Genomic DNA, 17,847 nt, shown 5'->3' with positions numbered 1-17,847 from the left:
CAGGAAGGTTAAAGAACAATCGAGGTGACATATAACATGATGATGATGATGATGACGTATGTATGTGTAGTGCTAAGCACACAAATAACTAGGCTAGGTTCCATTTTTTTCTTTCTCTGCCTGAAAGAGTTAAACATCAGGTATGCAAGTGACAGTTTCTGTCTGGGTCGGGACCGGGTCGCACTGGGTCAGACTATAGCATAACCCTCACTGATTAGTAATTACAGCCATAAAACACTTTCCTGTCAGTAAATGGCTTCTGAGAGCAGGAAAGAGATAAAAAAGATCAATAATTCATAGCTTTGAGCTCTGTCATGCTTCAATGAAGGCATCATTGAGCATTGACAATGAAAACAGTAAAAACTTAAAAACTAGATTTAAATATAAAGTAAAACTGTGGAATATCTAAAAAAGTCATTTTCAGGAGAAGGAGGACAGATACAATTGTTTTTCCCATCAGTTTGTTATCTATGGAAAAGAGCTTCATTGAGCTCTGTGACTTTCAAGGAGAGCTCTGTCTTCTGAAGCTTATCATCTCAACTGTCTGTCACTGTATGTGTATACGTTTTTTTTTCTGCAGAGGAGAGTTGAAAAGTTCATTCCTGCTTTGTGAAACAATTTAGAATGCTGAGTGTATTGTGTAAACTGCAAATATTAGAGAATGATGCAATGTTATAAAAGTGCTGAAAATAAAAATATGAGACTAATTTATTTTCTACTAATGTTCTATTAATTATCCATATTACACAACCAATTCACTATATCATATTTTTTTTCCGCTTCAGTGTCACTTTAATCTGTGTTCCAAAGTCAGTTGAAATAACACCTGGTCTCCCAGAAAACTCTGGGAGGAGAATGCCACATAAGCTATGACATCAACAGGAGGAGTGGCTACTAATATAGAGCAAATATAGCTATAGGAAGTGTTTCTGATGCTGAAACCAGGATAATTAAATCAATTAAACTCTTTAAAAGGTGGCAAACTAGATACCAAAGACAAGGAGCTTTATTTATCTATATGTTTCACATTAGAGCAGTCTGAATTGCTCCATACCAACCAATCATGTCAATGTTGCGCAGGGAAATGACTGATATTGAATGGATGCTTGAATGTTACGTAATTCAGAGCAAAGCGTTCTACAATGTGGTTTGAAGTAGTAAAGCACCCTGTAACCATGAATACATACATACCCAGCTGTGACGAGCTCTCTGTGTCTTGCGGCACGCTGGTAGCAGAAGTAGTGGATGCCAAAGCCTGAGTACTTGCTGCCACTGGATTCTCATCCTCTGTCCCTTCAGAAATCTGCATAGACGGGTTTTTCTCAGTCTGTTGCAATGAATAGGTTAAGCAAAGAATTTGCATGAAAATCAATACACAGGTCTATAGATGTATACATGTAATTAAGGCGCTGGGGAATTTGGGTGCAGGGTGAAACCGATATACGCTTACCCTGGTCCTGCAAAAGTGCTGTCGGTGATAATTACTAATCCCCCTCCAGACTGCCGTGGACCGGTGGGTAAGATGTAATTCGGTTGTCAGCTATTACTTGCGGCCGAATTACGCAGTTGTTATTATTTGGAACCTAAATTACTGCCTGAGCGCAGCTATGGCAGTAATTCCCATTACGACCATGGCAGCACCTGGTGTGCCGAAATGTACAGGTTCATTTTTGCCTTTAAAATCCATTCACAAATTCTACTTCGCCTGCGCAGTACCGTTCTAATGACGTCTGGGAAACCACGTGACCTGCGCCGTGGAGCGCAGAGGAAGCCGTCCCAGAACCCGACCTGGTGAGGTTGGCTGCACCAGCGGAGAAGACCAGGAACCACCAGAGCTGCGACGAGGGCACAGGACAGCTGCCACGGGCTGGAGGAAGCCCCAGGTAAGTGCATTTTTTTTATTAAATGCTTGGACCACTCCTTTAACAAGCTAGGCAAATTAGAATTTGCACAGGCATTGTGACAGTTCTATCTGTAATTAAATCAACTTGTAATCCGTGTGCCATGCAGGGAAATAGAAAACTTGCATGCGGCAAGATTTTTTTTCTCTGGAACTGAACTGACCTCATGGAATCACTGTATTTGTAGTTAAAAGTGACTCAACCCCAATGTTTGCTTTATTTTTGCAGGAGCACCTCTGTCATTGTGCTAAAGTACCTACTAACATAAGCATGCTTGCTGCTGTAAATCCACCTTGTCACATACCTCAGTGCTGGACATTTGTAAGTCCCCTTCACTTTCAGCAGCAGGTTCCATTGCAGACCTAGGACTACAAAAACAAATACAACATTACTTTTGCTAGACTGTATTTTATACTGCAAAATTAGCACCAAGTACTTTATAAAATGATTATGTACAGTAGGTAAGACAAAGGTAAGTTACACAGAAGATTTCAGGCATGCAAAATACACAGGTAACTGTAAATGTGTTATCAGTTTGATTTGGATTTCCATGATATGTTATTAGGTTTGGATTTTCATTACATGCTGTTGGGATTACAGTACAGTGGCCACACACTATACAATAAAATGATCAGATTTTACAGCAGTTCGATAAATAAGATGGGATTTCCCGAAAAATCAAAAGCTATTTTTTCATTCGAGCAAGAAACCCGATTTCCCGTTTTTATTCGATAAAAGTTGATCAGGAGTGCTGGATATTTCTGATCAATTTTTATGAAAAGTGAATGGTGTGTGGTAGATTGGCAGTTTATTAATATATACACCCAAGCAATTTTCTCAGTTTCTCCAATCATTTTTATCATAATTTGAGAAAAAATGTAACATAGGTGTGTGGTGCATTGGTCAGATTTTTGATATGTTACAATCAGTCAGATAAATTGATTGCAATTTTTGAATTGAACAGATATTTAAAAAAATCGCATGGTGTGTGGCCACCTTTAGTCCGAGATGGAATACAATGTAATGCGGCCCTAGGCAAGGTAGTAGATTTGGGGCCCCCTGGTGGTCCTTTTGGTAAGCTGAAGTGGAGATGGTTCAAAGAGGGTGTCAGGTGGGCCCCTTGATGCCTGCTAGGCCCCAAGCACCTGCCTAGGTTACCTTGTGGATGATCCTGCTCTGCAGCCCTGAATGTTTCCTCTTCTTACTATATGAACCAATTCTTGCATTCTGGTCAAAGCACCCTATTACCATGTTACAGGGAGTATCTGCCAGTGTCCTGCTTGTTGCAAAACACCTAACAAGGGCCGCAGTGCCAAGGCAACACACTTTTTCTCCCTGTTTTATAAGAAATATTGGGCCTGATGAATAAATGGCCAGTACATTTGCTGTGCGCAGGCAGCACGTGGCAATTTTACCGGCAGTGGGAGCAGCGCACGTTACGCTATAAGCAAAGCAGTAACATGCGTGAAGTAGTAACATGCGTGGCTAGAATAGCTGTACTGAACGTAAAGCATTGCTACCATGCAACGGTTGTAGCCTGAATTATAGGCTGCCACATGGAACAAAAAGGATAGCTGCAGTTAGATATGACAATCACATCAACCCCTCTTAACATCTTACCCTGGGCTACCAAGCAAACATGCCTATTGCATTCAGAGACATTCTTGATTGACAATACCATTCACAACTTGAAGGGATGCAGAAATAACACTATTATACAGTGTTGCCCATAATTATTCATACCCCTGGAAAATTTACTTTTATTCAACCAGCAAGTCATTTTTTATGGGAAAAGACATAGGTGTCAAGACAATGTACAAGAGGCGCTATTGTGTGGGGAAAAAAAACATTTCTCAGCTTTTATTTACATTTGAGCAAAAAATATCCAGTCCAAAATTGATACCCTTCACAAACTGTCACAGTCTGTGGGAAAATCCAACGTTCTATACCATTCCAAATAGTCCAAACTGTTATAAAGCATCCTAATTATCCTGATTAATTGGGAACAGCTGTTTTAACCAACTCAACAGGTGAAAAACAGCAGCTCTTTGCAGTTGGTTTGTGGAAAGTCATGGCTAAGACAAAGGAGCTCAATGAGGACCTGCGGCTGCGCATTGTGGCTGCTCACAAGTCAGGAAAGCGCTACAAGGCCATTTCTAAATGTTTTCAAGTTCCAGTGGCTACAGTGCAAATAATTCTTAAAAAATACAATATGTTCCGCACTGTGGAAAATCGCAGAGGACCTGGTCGGAAGCCAAAAGTGACACCTGTGCTGGCCAGGAGGATAGTGAGAGAGGGGAAAAAGAACCCAACAAACACCACCAAGGCCATCCTGGTGAATCTGGGCTCTGCTGGTGGCGATATCTCAAGTATATACATTATTACTTGTACTTGATAATTCCGAATTCACGCTGGGCTGTCAAAAGCACGGATACAAGGTATGAAAAATCCCAAACTTTAGTTATCACTCCAGTGAAAAAAAGTAAGCAGTTAAAATCTGACAGAACCGACAGGTTTTGGGCTAGTCCATCTCCTCATGGGGGATTCTCAGGGCTCTTTCACACTAGGAGCTGATCTGTGCGTTTTGACAGATCGCTCCTAGGATTCCTTTAGAAAGGTAACATGAAAGGCTATTTGACTTTCATGTTAACTTTCACATTTCACAAAGAGTTCCAGAGCATTACGTTGTAACGCATCTGGGTGCTTCGTATTGTCCAGTGCTGGCGGTTTCCCGTCAGATGAATTAGAACTACCGCCACTAATCAGCGTCACACCGCAACTTCCCGACATCACGCTGTAGGTCATAATGCTTGCACGAAATCGGTTTGTGCACGCATTATGTAGTGTAAAAGAACCCTCAGGGCTTTCTGTGTTTTCAAAAAACATTTCTTGAATGACAGTTTAACTGCCAAAATAGTAAGATACCAGCCAGCCTCCATACATGTTTGCACACTATTTTTTTCAGTTAGACTTGACTGTTCAGGAAATGCTTTTGAAAACAAAGAAAACCCAGAGAATCCCCCATGAGGAGATGGACTAGTCCAAAACCTTTCGATTAGGTCAGATTTTAGCTGCTTACTTTTTTCGCTGGAATGGTCATTTAATTTGGGATGCTTGTGTCCAGGAAGGGTTTGGCTAACATTACACTCATGATTAGATCATTGCACCCATCCGCTAACTTAAATAAGACGAGTATTATACAATTACACATCTTTGTCACTTAAAGCAGACCTTAAAGGAAACCTGAAGCGAATAAAATTATTTAAAATGAACACATGACGTAGCTGCAAATGAATATTACATACTAACCTCACTGTCAGTTCCTCTCAGAAGCTCACCATTTTCTTCTTACAGTGATCACTTCTAGTTCTGACAATATTTTGTTAGAAATGAAATATACCAGTTGCTGTCAGTTATATATCAGCGGCTGTCAGTTACAACTTAATGTGCAAGGTAATGTCCATGTTTCCCTATGGCTCAAGTGGGTGATATTACAGTTTAACAGTGTGCTGACCAGGAAGCTGTTATGGGCTAATGACCATTTTTAAAATGGAGGACGGAGAATTCCATTGATCGTAGTGGACAAATGGGACACAGGAGAGGAGAAGAGATTGAGCAGTAGACTACACAGGAGGGATGTATGACCTGTGTATGGTTATTTTGGCTTTTTATTTTCAGTTCAGGTTCTCTTTAAAGGGGTTCTCTGGTATTTCTAAAAAATAATAAAACTGAAATTACCCGGGGCTTCTATCGGCCCCCTGCAGCTGTAATGTCCCGTGCCGTCCTCCTAAGATGCTCCGTCCCCATCTAGTTAGACGAATAATTAGCAGGTTACCACCGGTGGGGAATGGAGCATTGGAGGAGGACGGCGCGGGACATTACAGCTGCAAGGGGGGGCGATAGAAGCCCCAGGTAAGTGTCAGTTTTATCTTTTTTATAAATACCAGAGAACCCCTTTAACTCAGAACTTCCTCTCTGCTTCAAAAGATAAGTAACAGCATAATAACTTTAAAAAAATTTTGTTTTTAAATCTTTGTTACAGCTTATAAAACTGCAGTGTATAATTCCTGCTTTCGTGGAAGCAGACAAAGGGTTACCACACAGCTGAGAGATCCAATCACACTTATGAGAAGGGGGGATTAGACTGGCTCTTCTCTCTAAAAACATACAGAGTGCATTTCTCTTTGTTTTCTTGTGTCCTGTGCAAAGAGTTCAGATCCACTTTAAAAGGTGCCACAATTAATTCTAATAGGGAGCTCGCTCCATCAGAATGTGTGTGCCTGAAAAGCATACCTACTGGGCGCTATGCTTCAAGCATATTCTCTTGGCTCGCTGGCAAGCACTGGGAAAGACGCCTTTGGGATTGAAAAGATTATTTGAACCTCTGAGCAGCCATTTTGTGCTGAGATGCCATTTTCTTTCTTTAGACGCCATTGTCTTTATATTGTAACTTTTTATATTACTTCAAGTTGTACATATTTTACATTTTAAGAAAGCCATTGTGAAGTAATTTTCATGTGAAGTCAATGTAGAGATATATAAAAAGGTAAGTTCCCTTTAACCACTTATATACCAGCAGTCTCTAGCCCCTTAAGGACCAGAAACCGCTGGTACCGAAGAAAGGCGCCTCCCGACTAATTGCCCCACGTACCTACTGAGACAACCGATGAGGAGTTAGGTAAGATATTTGAGTGCACTTATGATGAGCTGCTATAGAAACTTTAACAAAGTCTAAAACAATTCCAAGATTTTTATCCTTCCAGGGATCCTTTACCAACAAGCAGAAAAGTAAGATTTGCACTTTCAAGCGTAAAAATTTGGCAGCCTCCCGTGTTCAGGAATCAGGAGACAACCTACAAAGTCCGGTCTCAGTATTACACTCCTGATTGTCTCAGTGATATTTTCCTGAATATGTCCTTGAAATGCTGGAGCTGTGCAGAGGGCACAGGCTCTCTTATACACATTTTCTGGGAATGCCGCCTCTTTAGTCCTTTTTGGCACAAAGTACTAGACGTTCTTCCTCAGCTCACAGACTATGAAATTCCTGCCTTCTGTTTATTGCACCACAACAAATGCACAGTGAAAGATACAAAGGATCAGTTGTTGGGCATGTGCTTATTTCAGCTAAATGTACCATTGCATGTAGGTGGAAGAATCCTCAGGCCCCCTCATTTACAGAATTATACTCCAAAATGTATTTTATTCAGGATATGGAGAACCTTAAATGGGATACTTAAATACTTAAGCAGTTTAAAACTCTGACAAAATATTCAACAAAAATGTGTTTTCCTACTTTTTATAAAACCATACAATTATCATATTTGCTTTTGTCCACAAGCATTATTATTCATCTAGAAATTATAAATTCCCAAAGTTCAGTTTATTTACTTTGAAAGCTGCTGGTGCATTTTATTCATAACTGTTGTAATTCTGTTGTAAATGCAGCCATCAGTGATTTCTGACCTGTGTTTCACTTCAGGACTCATTAGCAAAAGTTTCTGCACAGCCAGAGAATGTTTACTTAACCTTTTCGGGACCGCGTGCATTAGATTATACGCCGCACTTGTGGCTGTTCTAGCCTGATGCGGCGTAGAATCTACGCCGGCCTGCAATTTCCGCTCCCGACGCGATCGTGCGCACCCGGAGGGGGAGATTAAGCTGTCATATGACAGCCGACATCTCCTCCGAGTGATCAGCAGCCATCGCTTATGGCTGCTGATCACGTGATCACTACGATCGCCGTCGGATCGTAGTGATCAGTTTGACAGCTGCGGCGGCAGGGGGGAAAAGAAGAGGATCCACTTACCTCCCTGCCGTTCCCGGTCCTTAAGGGGGGGTAGGTGGCCGGTCCCGAAAAGGTTAATTGTATCAAGTAAAGAATGTATACAGAAGATAAGCTTCAGGAGAAAAAGTCAGTCCTGTGATGTAACCCTTTAAATGCTGTTTAGTAGTATATTATATGCTGTAAATAATCTTTTAGAGCAAAGAAGAAATGCTGGGTTATATTCCGCTTTAAGCCTAGATAAAAAAAAAAATAGTTTTACTCACCTGGAGCTTCTACCAGCCCCCTGGAGCCGTCCCGTGCCCTCGCAGTAACTCACAGATCCTCCAGTCCTCCGCCAGCTAGTTTTGCTTCGCCGACAGGCCTGGCCATGCGTAGTCTTCTTCACCTTCCCGTCCTCAATAGCGTCTTGTGTAGGAAGCTATTGCGGACGGGAACGTGAAGGAGACGTGTGGCCAGGCCTGCGCAGGCGCAGTGGGCCTGCCGACCCAAAACGACACTAGCTGGCGGCGGGGGACCGGAGGATCCGTGAGGGCATGGGACGGCTGCAGGGGGCTGGTAGAAGCCCCAGGTGAGTAAAATTAATTTTTTTCTCTTCTAGGCTTAAAGTGAATCCGAGATAAACTTTTACTCATTGCATAATTGTGTTCCTTTCATATTGTTTATAGGGCATTCCTCAAGCCAAATACTTTTTTGTTTTAATACTTCAATTTCCTATAAACTAAACAAGCCACGCCCACAGCTTTTCAGAGTGCCTTTGCATTTTTAGACAGTAGCATGGGCTTATGGGAGCTCAGTCTGGGTAGGAGGAAGGGGAGAGGTTACTAGCCAGAGATTTCAGAGGCAGAGAGGAGGAGGGGGAATTAGGTTTTCACAGGCTGAGCGCTGGAGATGCAGATCAGCTTGCCTGTGTGTAATGTTTACAAACAACATGGCTCCTGTCATTGTACCACAGAAAAAAATAATCATATTCTGTTGAAGCTGTTTGCAGCTAGATTTGCTGTGTAAACTTTAGATAAGATATATAGACAAGTTACTTGTTATAGTTATTTTTTCATCTCCGATCCACTTTAAAGTGGATCCGAGATGAACAAAAGTTACTCATTGCATAATTGTGTTCCTTTCCTATTGTTTATAGGGCATCCCTCAAGCCACATACTTTTTTGTTTTAATACTCTAATTCCCTATAAACTAAACAAGCCTTGCCCACAGTTTTTCAGACAGTAGCAAGGGCTCATGGGAGCTCAGTCTGGGCAGGAGGAGGGGGAGGTATTACTAGCCAGAGATTTTAGAGGCAGAGGGGAGGTGGGAGGAGGAGGGGGATTAGATTTTTTTCACACTCTGAGTGCTAAAGGTGCAGTTAAGGTTGCCTGTTTGTAATGTTTACAAACAACATGGCTGCTGTCATTGTATCACAGGAAGAAATAATCATATTCTATTAAATATGTTTGCAGCTAGATTTGCTGTGTAAACTATCTAAACTTTAAATAAGATATATAGACAAGTTACTTGTTATAGTTATTTTTTCATCTCGGATCCGCTTTAAGTAACCATTGACTTACGAGACCAAATGACAAAATAAAGGTCTTTACCTGGATGAATTTTGAAGGCACAGAGGACGCCACCCGCACCCTTCGTGCAGCTCCGCCGGGTCTCCGCTGCTTATTCTCCCCCCGGCCGGATGCCGACCCCACAGCCCAGGTCGGGCTCTCCTGCCTCCTCAAATATGGCCGCCGGAGGAGGCCGCGGCTGCGCAGTCCGCATAGACGCAAGTGCGGCTGCACAGCTCTAGGGCCTCCCCCCGATCCACGCTACAGCAAATTCTATACCTGCATTTAAAGGGGGCTTAGATGCTTTCCTTGCGTTGAAAGACATCCATGGCTACAATTACTAGGTAATGCCCAATGATGTTGATCCAGGGATTTTATCTGATTGCCACCTGGAGTCAGGAAGGATTTTTTCCCTTTTGGGGCTAATTGGACCATGCCTTGTAAGGGTTTTTTGCCTTCCTCTGGATCAACAGGGGTATGTGAGGGGGTGGGCTGGTGTTGTACTTTGTTCTCTTGTTGAACTCGATGGACGTATGTCTTTTTTCAACCCTAATACCTATGTAACTGTGTAACTATGTTCAAGAGAATCACATTGCGATCACCGGCAAAATGCTGCATGCAGCATGCTCGCAATTTATGCAAATCGCAAAGGCTGCAGGGAGAGTGATCCCATAGGGATACATTAGTCACAGCAGTTTTCTGATCACTGGACAGCAGAGCGCTGAAAAGCGCCCCATTGTGAAGCAGTCCTCAGACTTATAGCCATAGACCCTGAACAAGAAAGCAGATTAGATGTTTCTGACTGAAGTCTGACTGGATTTTCCGCATGCTTGTTCCTGATGTGTGATTTAGACACTATTAAATGGCAGAATGATCAGCAGGACTGCCAGGCAACTGTTATTGTTTAATTCTTAGACTGCTGCCGACATCTGTAGAAGTTTCATGACTGCAGACTAAAGACGTTTACCACCAAAACTAATTCTGCCAACGTCTTTAGATGTTGCGGAATTTTCCCCCGAAGCAGGAAGTGACCGCAAGTGCGCGTCACTTCCTGCTGGGCCCAATGCCTGATGGGGAATACCATGTAGTAACGCGGTATGCCCCAAAGGCCTGTTTTTGGCGGTGCGAAGCGGCTGCAACATCGCCAGTTTGCAGTGTGAAACCGGCCTAAGGGTAACACAATGGCTATCATTCATGAAAGTGCTGTCGGTATGGAGAATCAGTGCGGGAAAACACCGCTGGCGGTGTTTTAGACTTCTGGGTGGGCATTCATAAAAAAGTATCCATGTGCGGTAGCAGTGCGGAGATTCCCCGAACTAGGCTGGCGGTAGGCAGGCGGTAGGCTTGCGGAGACACGGAAGTTGCCGAGTTGATACATTTCTTCGTATTCCGCTCTGCTGCAGCTGCCTGGGAGGTCTGTGTGTCTCCATTCACTTACATTGGTATCGCCACATCAGAGGGAGCGGTACTTCCCGACCTCACACCGCTTGCGGTGATCTATATGAATTAACATTTTGCTACATTTGTTCCGATAGTCACCGCACAAGGCGGTGATTTATCACTCTGCTCGGTAGTGTCATTTTTTTCATGCGGAAAGAGCCTTTATGAATGCTGACTTTGCTAAGTGGTCGGTAAAGTCAGCTGTTTTAAGCATTTCCACATGCAGAAATGCTTTATGAATGATAGCCAATGCCCATTATCTGGATTGAAAAAGAAGTGGCACCAAAAGTTACAAGCCCCACTTTCCACAATACGTTTGGATAAGAAAGTTTGTTACAGTTTTATTAAGAATTGGTTCGAGTAGCAGAACTTGTTTTTTAGTAAAATGTAAGGCTACGTTGACAGTAGAAGCAGCATTGCAATCCCTGTAAAAACAGAAGCGCGACACAATGAAAAAATAGCATCGCACGTTATGCGACCTTTAGGTTGCATACACTAAAGCATACAGTCAAAAGTATGCTTCACTGCCCCTGGTAACGCACAGATTATGCGGTAACGCACTGCATGCTGTGTGTTGGGATACTGTAGTGCATTGGATCCCATCATACCACATGCACTGTGAATGCTCCTAGATTTACTAATTTACTATTGTACTACGAATTTCTGCGTTAAGATGGCCCATTATTATTATTAATTTATATAGCGCCAGCATCTTCCATGGCGCAGGTAAAGTCGCACCACAACGCACCACTGTGAATGTAGCCTAAGGCTGGATTCAGAGGTCCGTTGCATACCACACGCACCATAATGAGTATAAACTACAATGGAGGCTAGATATATATGTTACGGCCAGAACCCGAAGTTTGGCCAGAACTAGAAGTGGCCGGCCACTTCGGGTTCTGGCCGGCCAATGTGCGAACTGGCCGCTGCGCTGCGGCCAATGTGAGAAATGCAACAATTCCTGTAAAGTTAATGGGATGTTGTGGCCGCAGCGCAGCGGGCAAATGTATCACACATCTTACTTTATTCAATGACATTAAGCCGACCGGCTTTTTCCCCGCTTTCTCTCTTCCCCTCGCCTCTCTCTCCTCCCCTCGCCTCTCTCTCTCTTCCTTCTCTTATGGGCAGCCGGGCGGGGACACGCGTGTCCAGGAGAGTCGTTCGTCGCGGCAGGAGAGCAGAGCGGGGAGGCTGCAGACATTGCTTCTGCCAGCACCCGCTCTGCAAGAACGGCAGGATTCCCCTGCCGCGACGAACGACTCCGGAGGGACACGCGTGTCCCCGCCCGGCTGCCCATAAGAGAAGGAAGAGAGAGAGGCGGGGGGGGAGGAGAGAGAGGCGGGGGGAGGAGAGAGGCAGAGAAAAAGCCGGGCGGCTTAATGTCATTGAATAAAGTAAGATGTGTGATACATTTGCCCGCTGCGCTGCGGCCACAACATCCCATTAACCTTACAGGAATTGTTGCATTTCTCACATTGGCCGCAGCGCAGCGGCCAGTTCGCACATTGGCCGGCCAGAACCCGAAGTGGCCGGCCACTTCTAGTTCTGGCCAAACTTCGGGTTCTGGCCGTAACATATACAAAGCCTGCATGCAGCGAGTTCTGTGAACAGGCCCATAGAATTGGATGGATAATGAGTTAGAATAATGCAATCAGTTACAACACAGTACTGTGAACAGGCCCATAGAATTGGATGGGCAGTGAGTTGACATGCAGAACTATTATGCAACGCAACTGAGCACTGTGAACTAGCCCTAAACAGTTGAGTTATGCTTTATTGACCCTCCCAATAAATCGATACATAGTTCATTACAATATATAGTTTCAGTTTTATTATTACTGTATTTTTCATATGACAGAACTGGCTCTGTGACCTCTGGCATTACAGTAAAATGTAAAAGTTTGAGTTGGGCTATCTTGACGTTCCCCATAAATCAATATACAGTCCACTACACCCAGTGTACACTGATAACTGTTTATACATGTTTTATCAGACTTAAATGATTGTGTCTTGTCAATAAGCAAATACAAATACAGAAGCTAGCATTTACTAATCATTATAACTTGCAAATGCTACTACCGGTAAGTACTTCTCAGATTGTGCTGGAGATCCATAGCTGGAAATAAGTGTTTAGAGGAGCTCAGCATCTGCCAAATAATTGGAAATAAAGATCCAGCAAGCCTTTTACAGGATTTAACCCCACTAACTGTAAAAAGCCAATCACCCAATGCTTCAACATAATGAAGGGCAACCTACTCTAAAGTAGTGGCACAGGTATAACAGAGGCGACCAAACAAGGATAAAATAGTTAAAATCCATTTAAAAAGGGGGTAGTTGGTGGACTCACCTCCCTTGAAGGAACAAGAACCGGACAATGAGACGTTACTATAATAACAGTAACATTTATTGTAACACTCCAAATATGCAACGCGTTTCATGGGTCACTATCCCGCTTCATCAGGCAGATAGGTTTGAAGAACACAATGTTAGGTCTATGAATTGGCCAACCTACTCTAAAGGTGGCCATACATCAGGCGACTTGGCGACTGATCGAACATCTGAATCGGATGAAATTCGGTGCTGCCAAATGCATGCCCCATCAACGAAGCGACCAAATTCAGGTCGAGCATGTTGATCGTACATGCTGCAAAATGTCGGACCGACTTGCTCGTTCAGGTGGGTGGCGGTTATGACAAGAGATGAACGTGATGAAACCCCCGACGCTGTCCCCTCTAAAGTGTATGTGCTCTCCAGTGCACTATAAATGACCTGTCTGCGGTTGCCGCTTGCTTCGGGGTCCCTCTGCCGTCCATACATGCATCCCACATGGTTGCCTAGAAATGTGGGCGCATGTGTGAAGTCACAGACCTGCCGCCCACGTTACTAGGCAACCATGTTGGTCGCACGTATGGACAGCAGAGGGAGCCCGAAGCAAGCGGTAGTAACTTATAGTGCACTGGGCACTAGGGGGCACATTAAACATTAGGGGGGAAAGCGTCGGGCCGCCGAGGCGGTGGATGCGGTGTCATAAGGTCGATTCCTGATTGATTTCAGCATGAAATTGATCGGGAATCGGCCTGTGGTGTATGGGCAGCTGACAGATCTCTCTCTAATCAGATTTGATTAGAGAGATTTGTCTCTTGGTCAAAGCTGCCCATCATCGCTAGATGTATGGCTACCTTTATAGCTTGAGGTAGACTGACTACAGCTGGATGTTGTGATGAGATGAGGGTCCATACACCATGACCAGACGGACAACTGGCTAACAACTAATTCATTCCATATCAAGTAGTGATGGTCATGTCAAGGAGAACTCACAGAAAAATATGGGATCAGTTTGGTCAGGTGATAGAAATGGAAGTCTTTGATTTGCTAGTCATTATTATGTGCTAATGCAGGATGTTATCACAGCAAATCAGAACTTTGTAAATCTATAAGCTGATCAAACAAATCACATGCTTCTGCATGAGTTCTCCTAGACAATGACCATCACTATCAAGCAGTAGCAAAAAAACTCCATCTCACGCAGTAATAAAACTCCATCAAAGAAAATACAGCAAATCTACCACCCAAACTACACAAGACCGCTGCCTGGGTGTCACCCTGGACTCGGCCCTCTCCTTCAGTCTTGAATCACATTAACACACTAAAGTTAGGTTTATTTATTCAAGAGTGGTAGTAAAAGCTATTTGGAGATTTTCCCTGTTATCTAAGGTATCAGGGAATGAGAAGTGCTGTTGTTTTAAACAAACTAGCTACAGTAAACCATGGAGATCAATAACCAAAGATTAGGGGAAAATTACCACTAGATGACACATTGAAAGATGTCAAAAAGCCCCCATGGCATTATTTTTGCTATCATCTCTCTAAGTTCAAACCAATGAACTGGAAATATGCTACAACCACTTTGATCCTCAAAATGCCCAGCTACATGGTCAAGAGGAACAGTGACGTTGAAGGCTAAGATCCAGGCAACTAGAAAACAGCTGGTGTAACTACAGAAGTGTGGGAAGGTGAAAGCTGGCTACTGCAAAAATACAAATGCCTGACATCATCCGCTGAACAAATGCTCACAGCACTGGCTGCCAGTCAAGGTAGTCTCACTAGCGGTTGAGTCCAGAAAATAATTAACCAAAATGTACTCGCAGCTGCGATCCAGCAACACAGAGTCACCGACAACAAAAACTAAACAGTACTGGAAGATCATATGGGAGACAAATAACATTAGTGCAAAGGGAATGCTGGGGCTGATAGCAGAACAAGGCAATTGCTCAGAGCAGAAACTAATCATGGTCACACTAGCAGACATAGACAGAGGGTAAGCAGAATTAAACACTGGACAACACCTGGCCTGGACATGATGCTATAGAAGCTGCATCAACACAGCAACATATACCGTAATACCTTCAAAAGGTAAGACAAGCTCCTGAAGAGGCAGCACAACAAGATCCACGCGATGAACAAATAGCAGAACATAGTTAGAAATGCAAAGTACAAGCTCATAGCTCCCAACTGTCCCTTTTTCGGAGGGACAGTCCCTTTTTGGGAGCCCTGTCCCTCTTTCACCCTCATTTGTCCCTCTTTCAGGACTTTGTCCCTGTTTCTATGTAAATATATATATTTCTATACTAAAAATGTGTTTGATTAACTCTAAACTTTATTCCCAACCTTTAAATTGATATAATACTAATTTTAAAATGTTACTATAAACCAGGATAGAAAGGACCAATGTGGTTTGAATTATAAAACAACATATTTTTCTTATGAAATCTTTATGGTATGCTTTATGGTAGAGGCGTGGTGAGGGCATGGCCAGGGGTGTGGCAGGGGCATGGCTTAAGTGTCCCTTTTTCTCATCTCAAAAAGTTGGGAGGTATGTACAAGCTGGTAGATAAGTTATTTTTATTTTGTATTTATATAGCACTCAGCACTTTATAGAGTCTATAGTCAAGTCACTAACTGTCCCTCAGAGAAGCTCACAATCTAAAACGTAGTCATTGTATAATTTCCCTTTCATAGGCTAAGGCCATTTTTTTGCAGTATGTTTTAAGCATGTGGAAGGAAACCCACACAAAAAACCCTAAAAAAACCCCACAAAAACTCCATGCATATAGTGTACTGGGAATCTGGGACCTCAATCTTCATGCTTTGCTCCATGTTATTGCATGAAGGGTACACACTGGTGCGCTGTCTTTATGAACACTCTCCCAAGGCTGTGTGCTGAAAACTCGGCTGAGAGCATCCTCTGCATCAGTGGTTACAAATGTATTAAAGAGAACCCGAGGTGTGTTTAAAGAATGTTATCTGCATACAGAGGCTGGATCTGCCTATACAGCCCAGCCTCTGTTGCTATCCCAAACCCCACTAAGGTCCCCCTGCACTCTGCAATCCCTCATAAATCACAGCCATGCTATGAGGCTGTGTTTACATCTGTAGTGTCTCAGCTGCTCCCCCGCCTCCTGCATAGCTCCGGTCCCTGCCCCTGTCCCTTCCCTCCAATCAGCAGGGAGGGAAGGGATGCAGGCGGGGACTGGAGTTCTGCAGGAGGCAGGGAGAGCAGCAGACTGACACTATAGAGATAAACACAGCCAGCTCTGACAAGCTGTTTGTCAGCAGCGTGGCTGTGATTTATGAGGGATTGCAGAGTGCAGGGGGACCTTAGGGGGGTTTGGGATAGAAACAGAGGCTGGGCTGGATAGGCAGATCCAGCCTCTGTATGCAGATAATATTCTTCAAACCCACCTCGGGTTCTCTTTAAAGCTAATCTGTAAGAAAAAACCTTCTGGGGCATACTTACCTCGGGAGGGGAAGGCTCTGGATGCTAATGAGGCTTCTCCTGTCCGCCTCTGTCCCGGCAATCTAGAGCTGTGATAAATTTACCTACCGCAATCCAGTGCAGGCGCGATATCGGCTCCCTGTTTGGGCTCAGGAGGAAATAGACGATCCAATCGGCTTAACTGCTCAGGCGACTTGCACCTGTGCAGTAGAGCGGACCCAATCGGGTTCGGCTATTTCCGCCTGAGCCCATTGGAAAGCCGCTGCTAGAGCCGGGGAAGATAAATATTGCCGTGCCTGCGCAGTGCTTCTTCCCCCAGGCTAAAGAGGACGGAGAAAGCCTCATTGGGATCCTGAAGCTTCCCACTCCTGAGGTAAGTACTAGTGATGGGTCGTTCACGAACGAGCCGGCTCTAAGAGCCGGCTCTTTGCTGTGAACGACAAGAGTCGGCTCTCAGTTTTGAAAGAGCCGATGCCTCAGCCGCCCCACACAGCTCTGATTTGCTGTGTAATAAAGGGTGCTGAGGCATGCTGGGAGATGTAGTCCTCCTCTTGCAGCTTGTAGGAGTGTATAAGGGCAAGGCCAGAGCAGTAGCAGGAGGGATTGCCTGAGTGAGAGAAGCAGTCTGGAGTTGTCATGGAGACGGGGGCGGGGCTTTTCCTCCGATTCTGAGTGGTGTCCAGTGATATTTAATGAAGAGCCGATTGAGAGCCGTAAGAGCCGGCTCTTTAATGGGAGCCGATTCAGAAGAGCCGATTCTCCGAGAAGAGCCGGAATTCCCATCACTAGTAAGTACCCCATAGGGGCTGTTTTTTTCTTACAATTCCTCTTTAAAATATACAAACCATGCTTGCCGAGAATGCTCCCAGCCATGACTGCTAAGCACAGCCATTCAGGACAGAACATGTACCCTTTCCCCTTCTAACAGAGGGAAAGCAATAAGGCAGGGATCACGCTTACTGGGATTGTGCGTTTTGCCATACACAGCAAAATGCGTGGCTCCACTGGCTTTTGAAGTCAATAGCCACACTCAGGAAATGCACATCGTTACCGTTCGGGATTTTAAAATCGTACAGCTTTGTATCTCGCCACGTATAAAAATCATGGAGGGAACACAAAAAACATTTGTGGAAAAAGTGATCACAGAAATGAACCCACTGCAGCAGAGACCTGGGAATCACAGGGAAAAAAAACCCTGCAAGTGTGTTCCCCACCTCAGACTAAGAGGGGAGACAGGCAAAGTTTAGGGGCTAGTGAGGTTATGAGGGAAATGAAGAACCCCCAGGTATGGCAAGCTCTTATATTTATCCATTGTTCAGGTACCCTTCACTATCACTAGCTGATGGCCCGTCATTGCTCGGGTATGTATTTGGCTGGTGTTGGCTCCGCCCACTTTTT

At 44.0% G+C, this 17,847-nt stretch overlaps 2 protein-coding genes across 2 annotated transcripts in view; one reads left to right on the top strand and one right to left on the bottom strand.

Annotated features, from left to right (window-relative positions):
* The window catches only part of CCDC40 (coiled-coil domain 40 molecular ruler complex subunit), a 97,819-nt gene that overhangs the window by 75,642 nt on the left and 4,330 nt on the right, over positions 1 to 17,847 (bottom strand). The window contains exons 2-3 of the mRNA XM_068263279.1: positions 2,206 to 2,269; positions 1,192 to 1,327 (exon numbers count right to left, since the gene is read on the bottom strand). Coding sequence (XP_068119380.1) covers positions 1,192 to 1,327; positions 2,206 to 2,269 — 200 coding nt within the window. The remainder of the gene's footprint in view (positions 1 to 1,191; positions 1,328 to 2,205; positions 2,270 to 17,847) is intronic.
* Positions 14,914 to 17,847, top strand: part of TBC1D16 (TBC1 domain family member 16) — a 107,762-nt gene continuing 104,828 nt past the window's right edge. The window contains exon 1 of the mRNA XM_068263283.1: positions 14,914 to 15,086. The gene's annotated coding sequence lies outside the window, so the exon portion shown is untranslated. The remainder of the gene's footprint in view (positions 15,087 to 17,847) is intronic.

This window comes from Hyperolius riggenbachi, chromosome 12, assembly GCF_040937935.1.
Source record: "Hyperolius riggenbachi isolate aHypRig1 chromosome 12, aHypRig1.pri, whole genome shotgun sequence".
Taxonomy (NCBI): Eukaryota; Metazoa; Chordata; class Amphibia; order Anura; family Hyperoliidae; genus Hyperolius; species Hyperolius riggenbachi.
The sequence above is the reverse complement of the archived record's forward strand: the minus strand, read 5'-3'. Positions and strand labels throughout refer to the sequence as shown.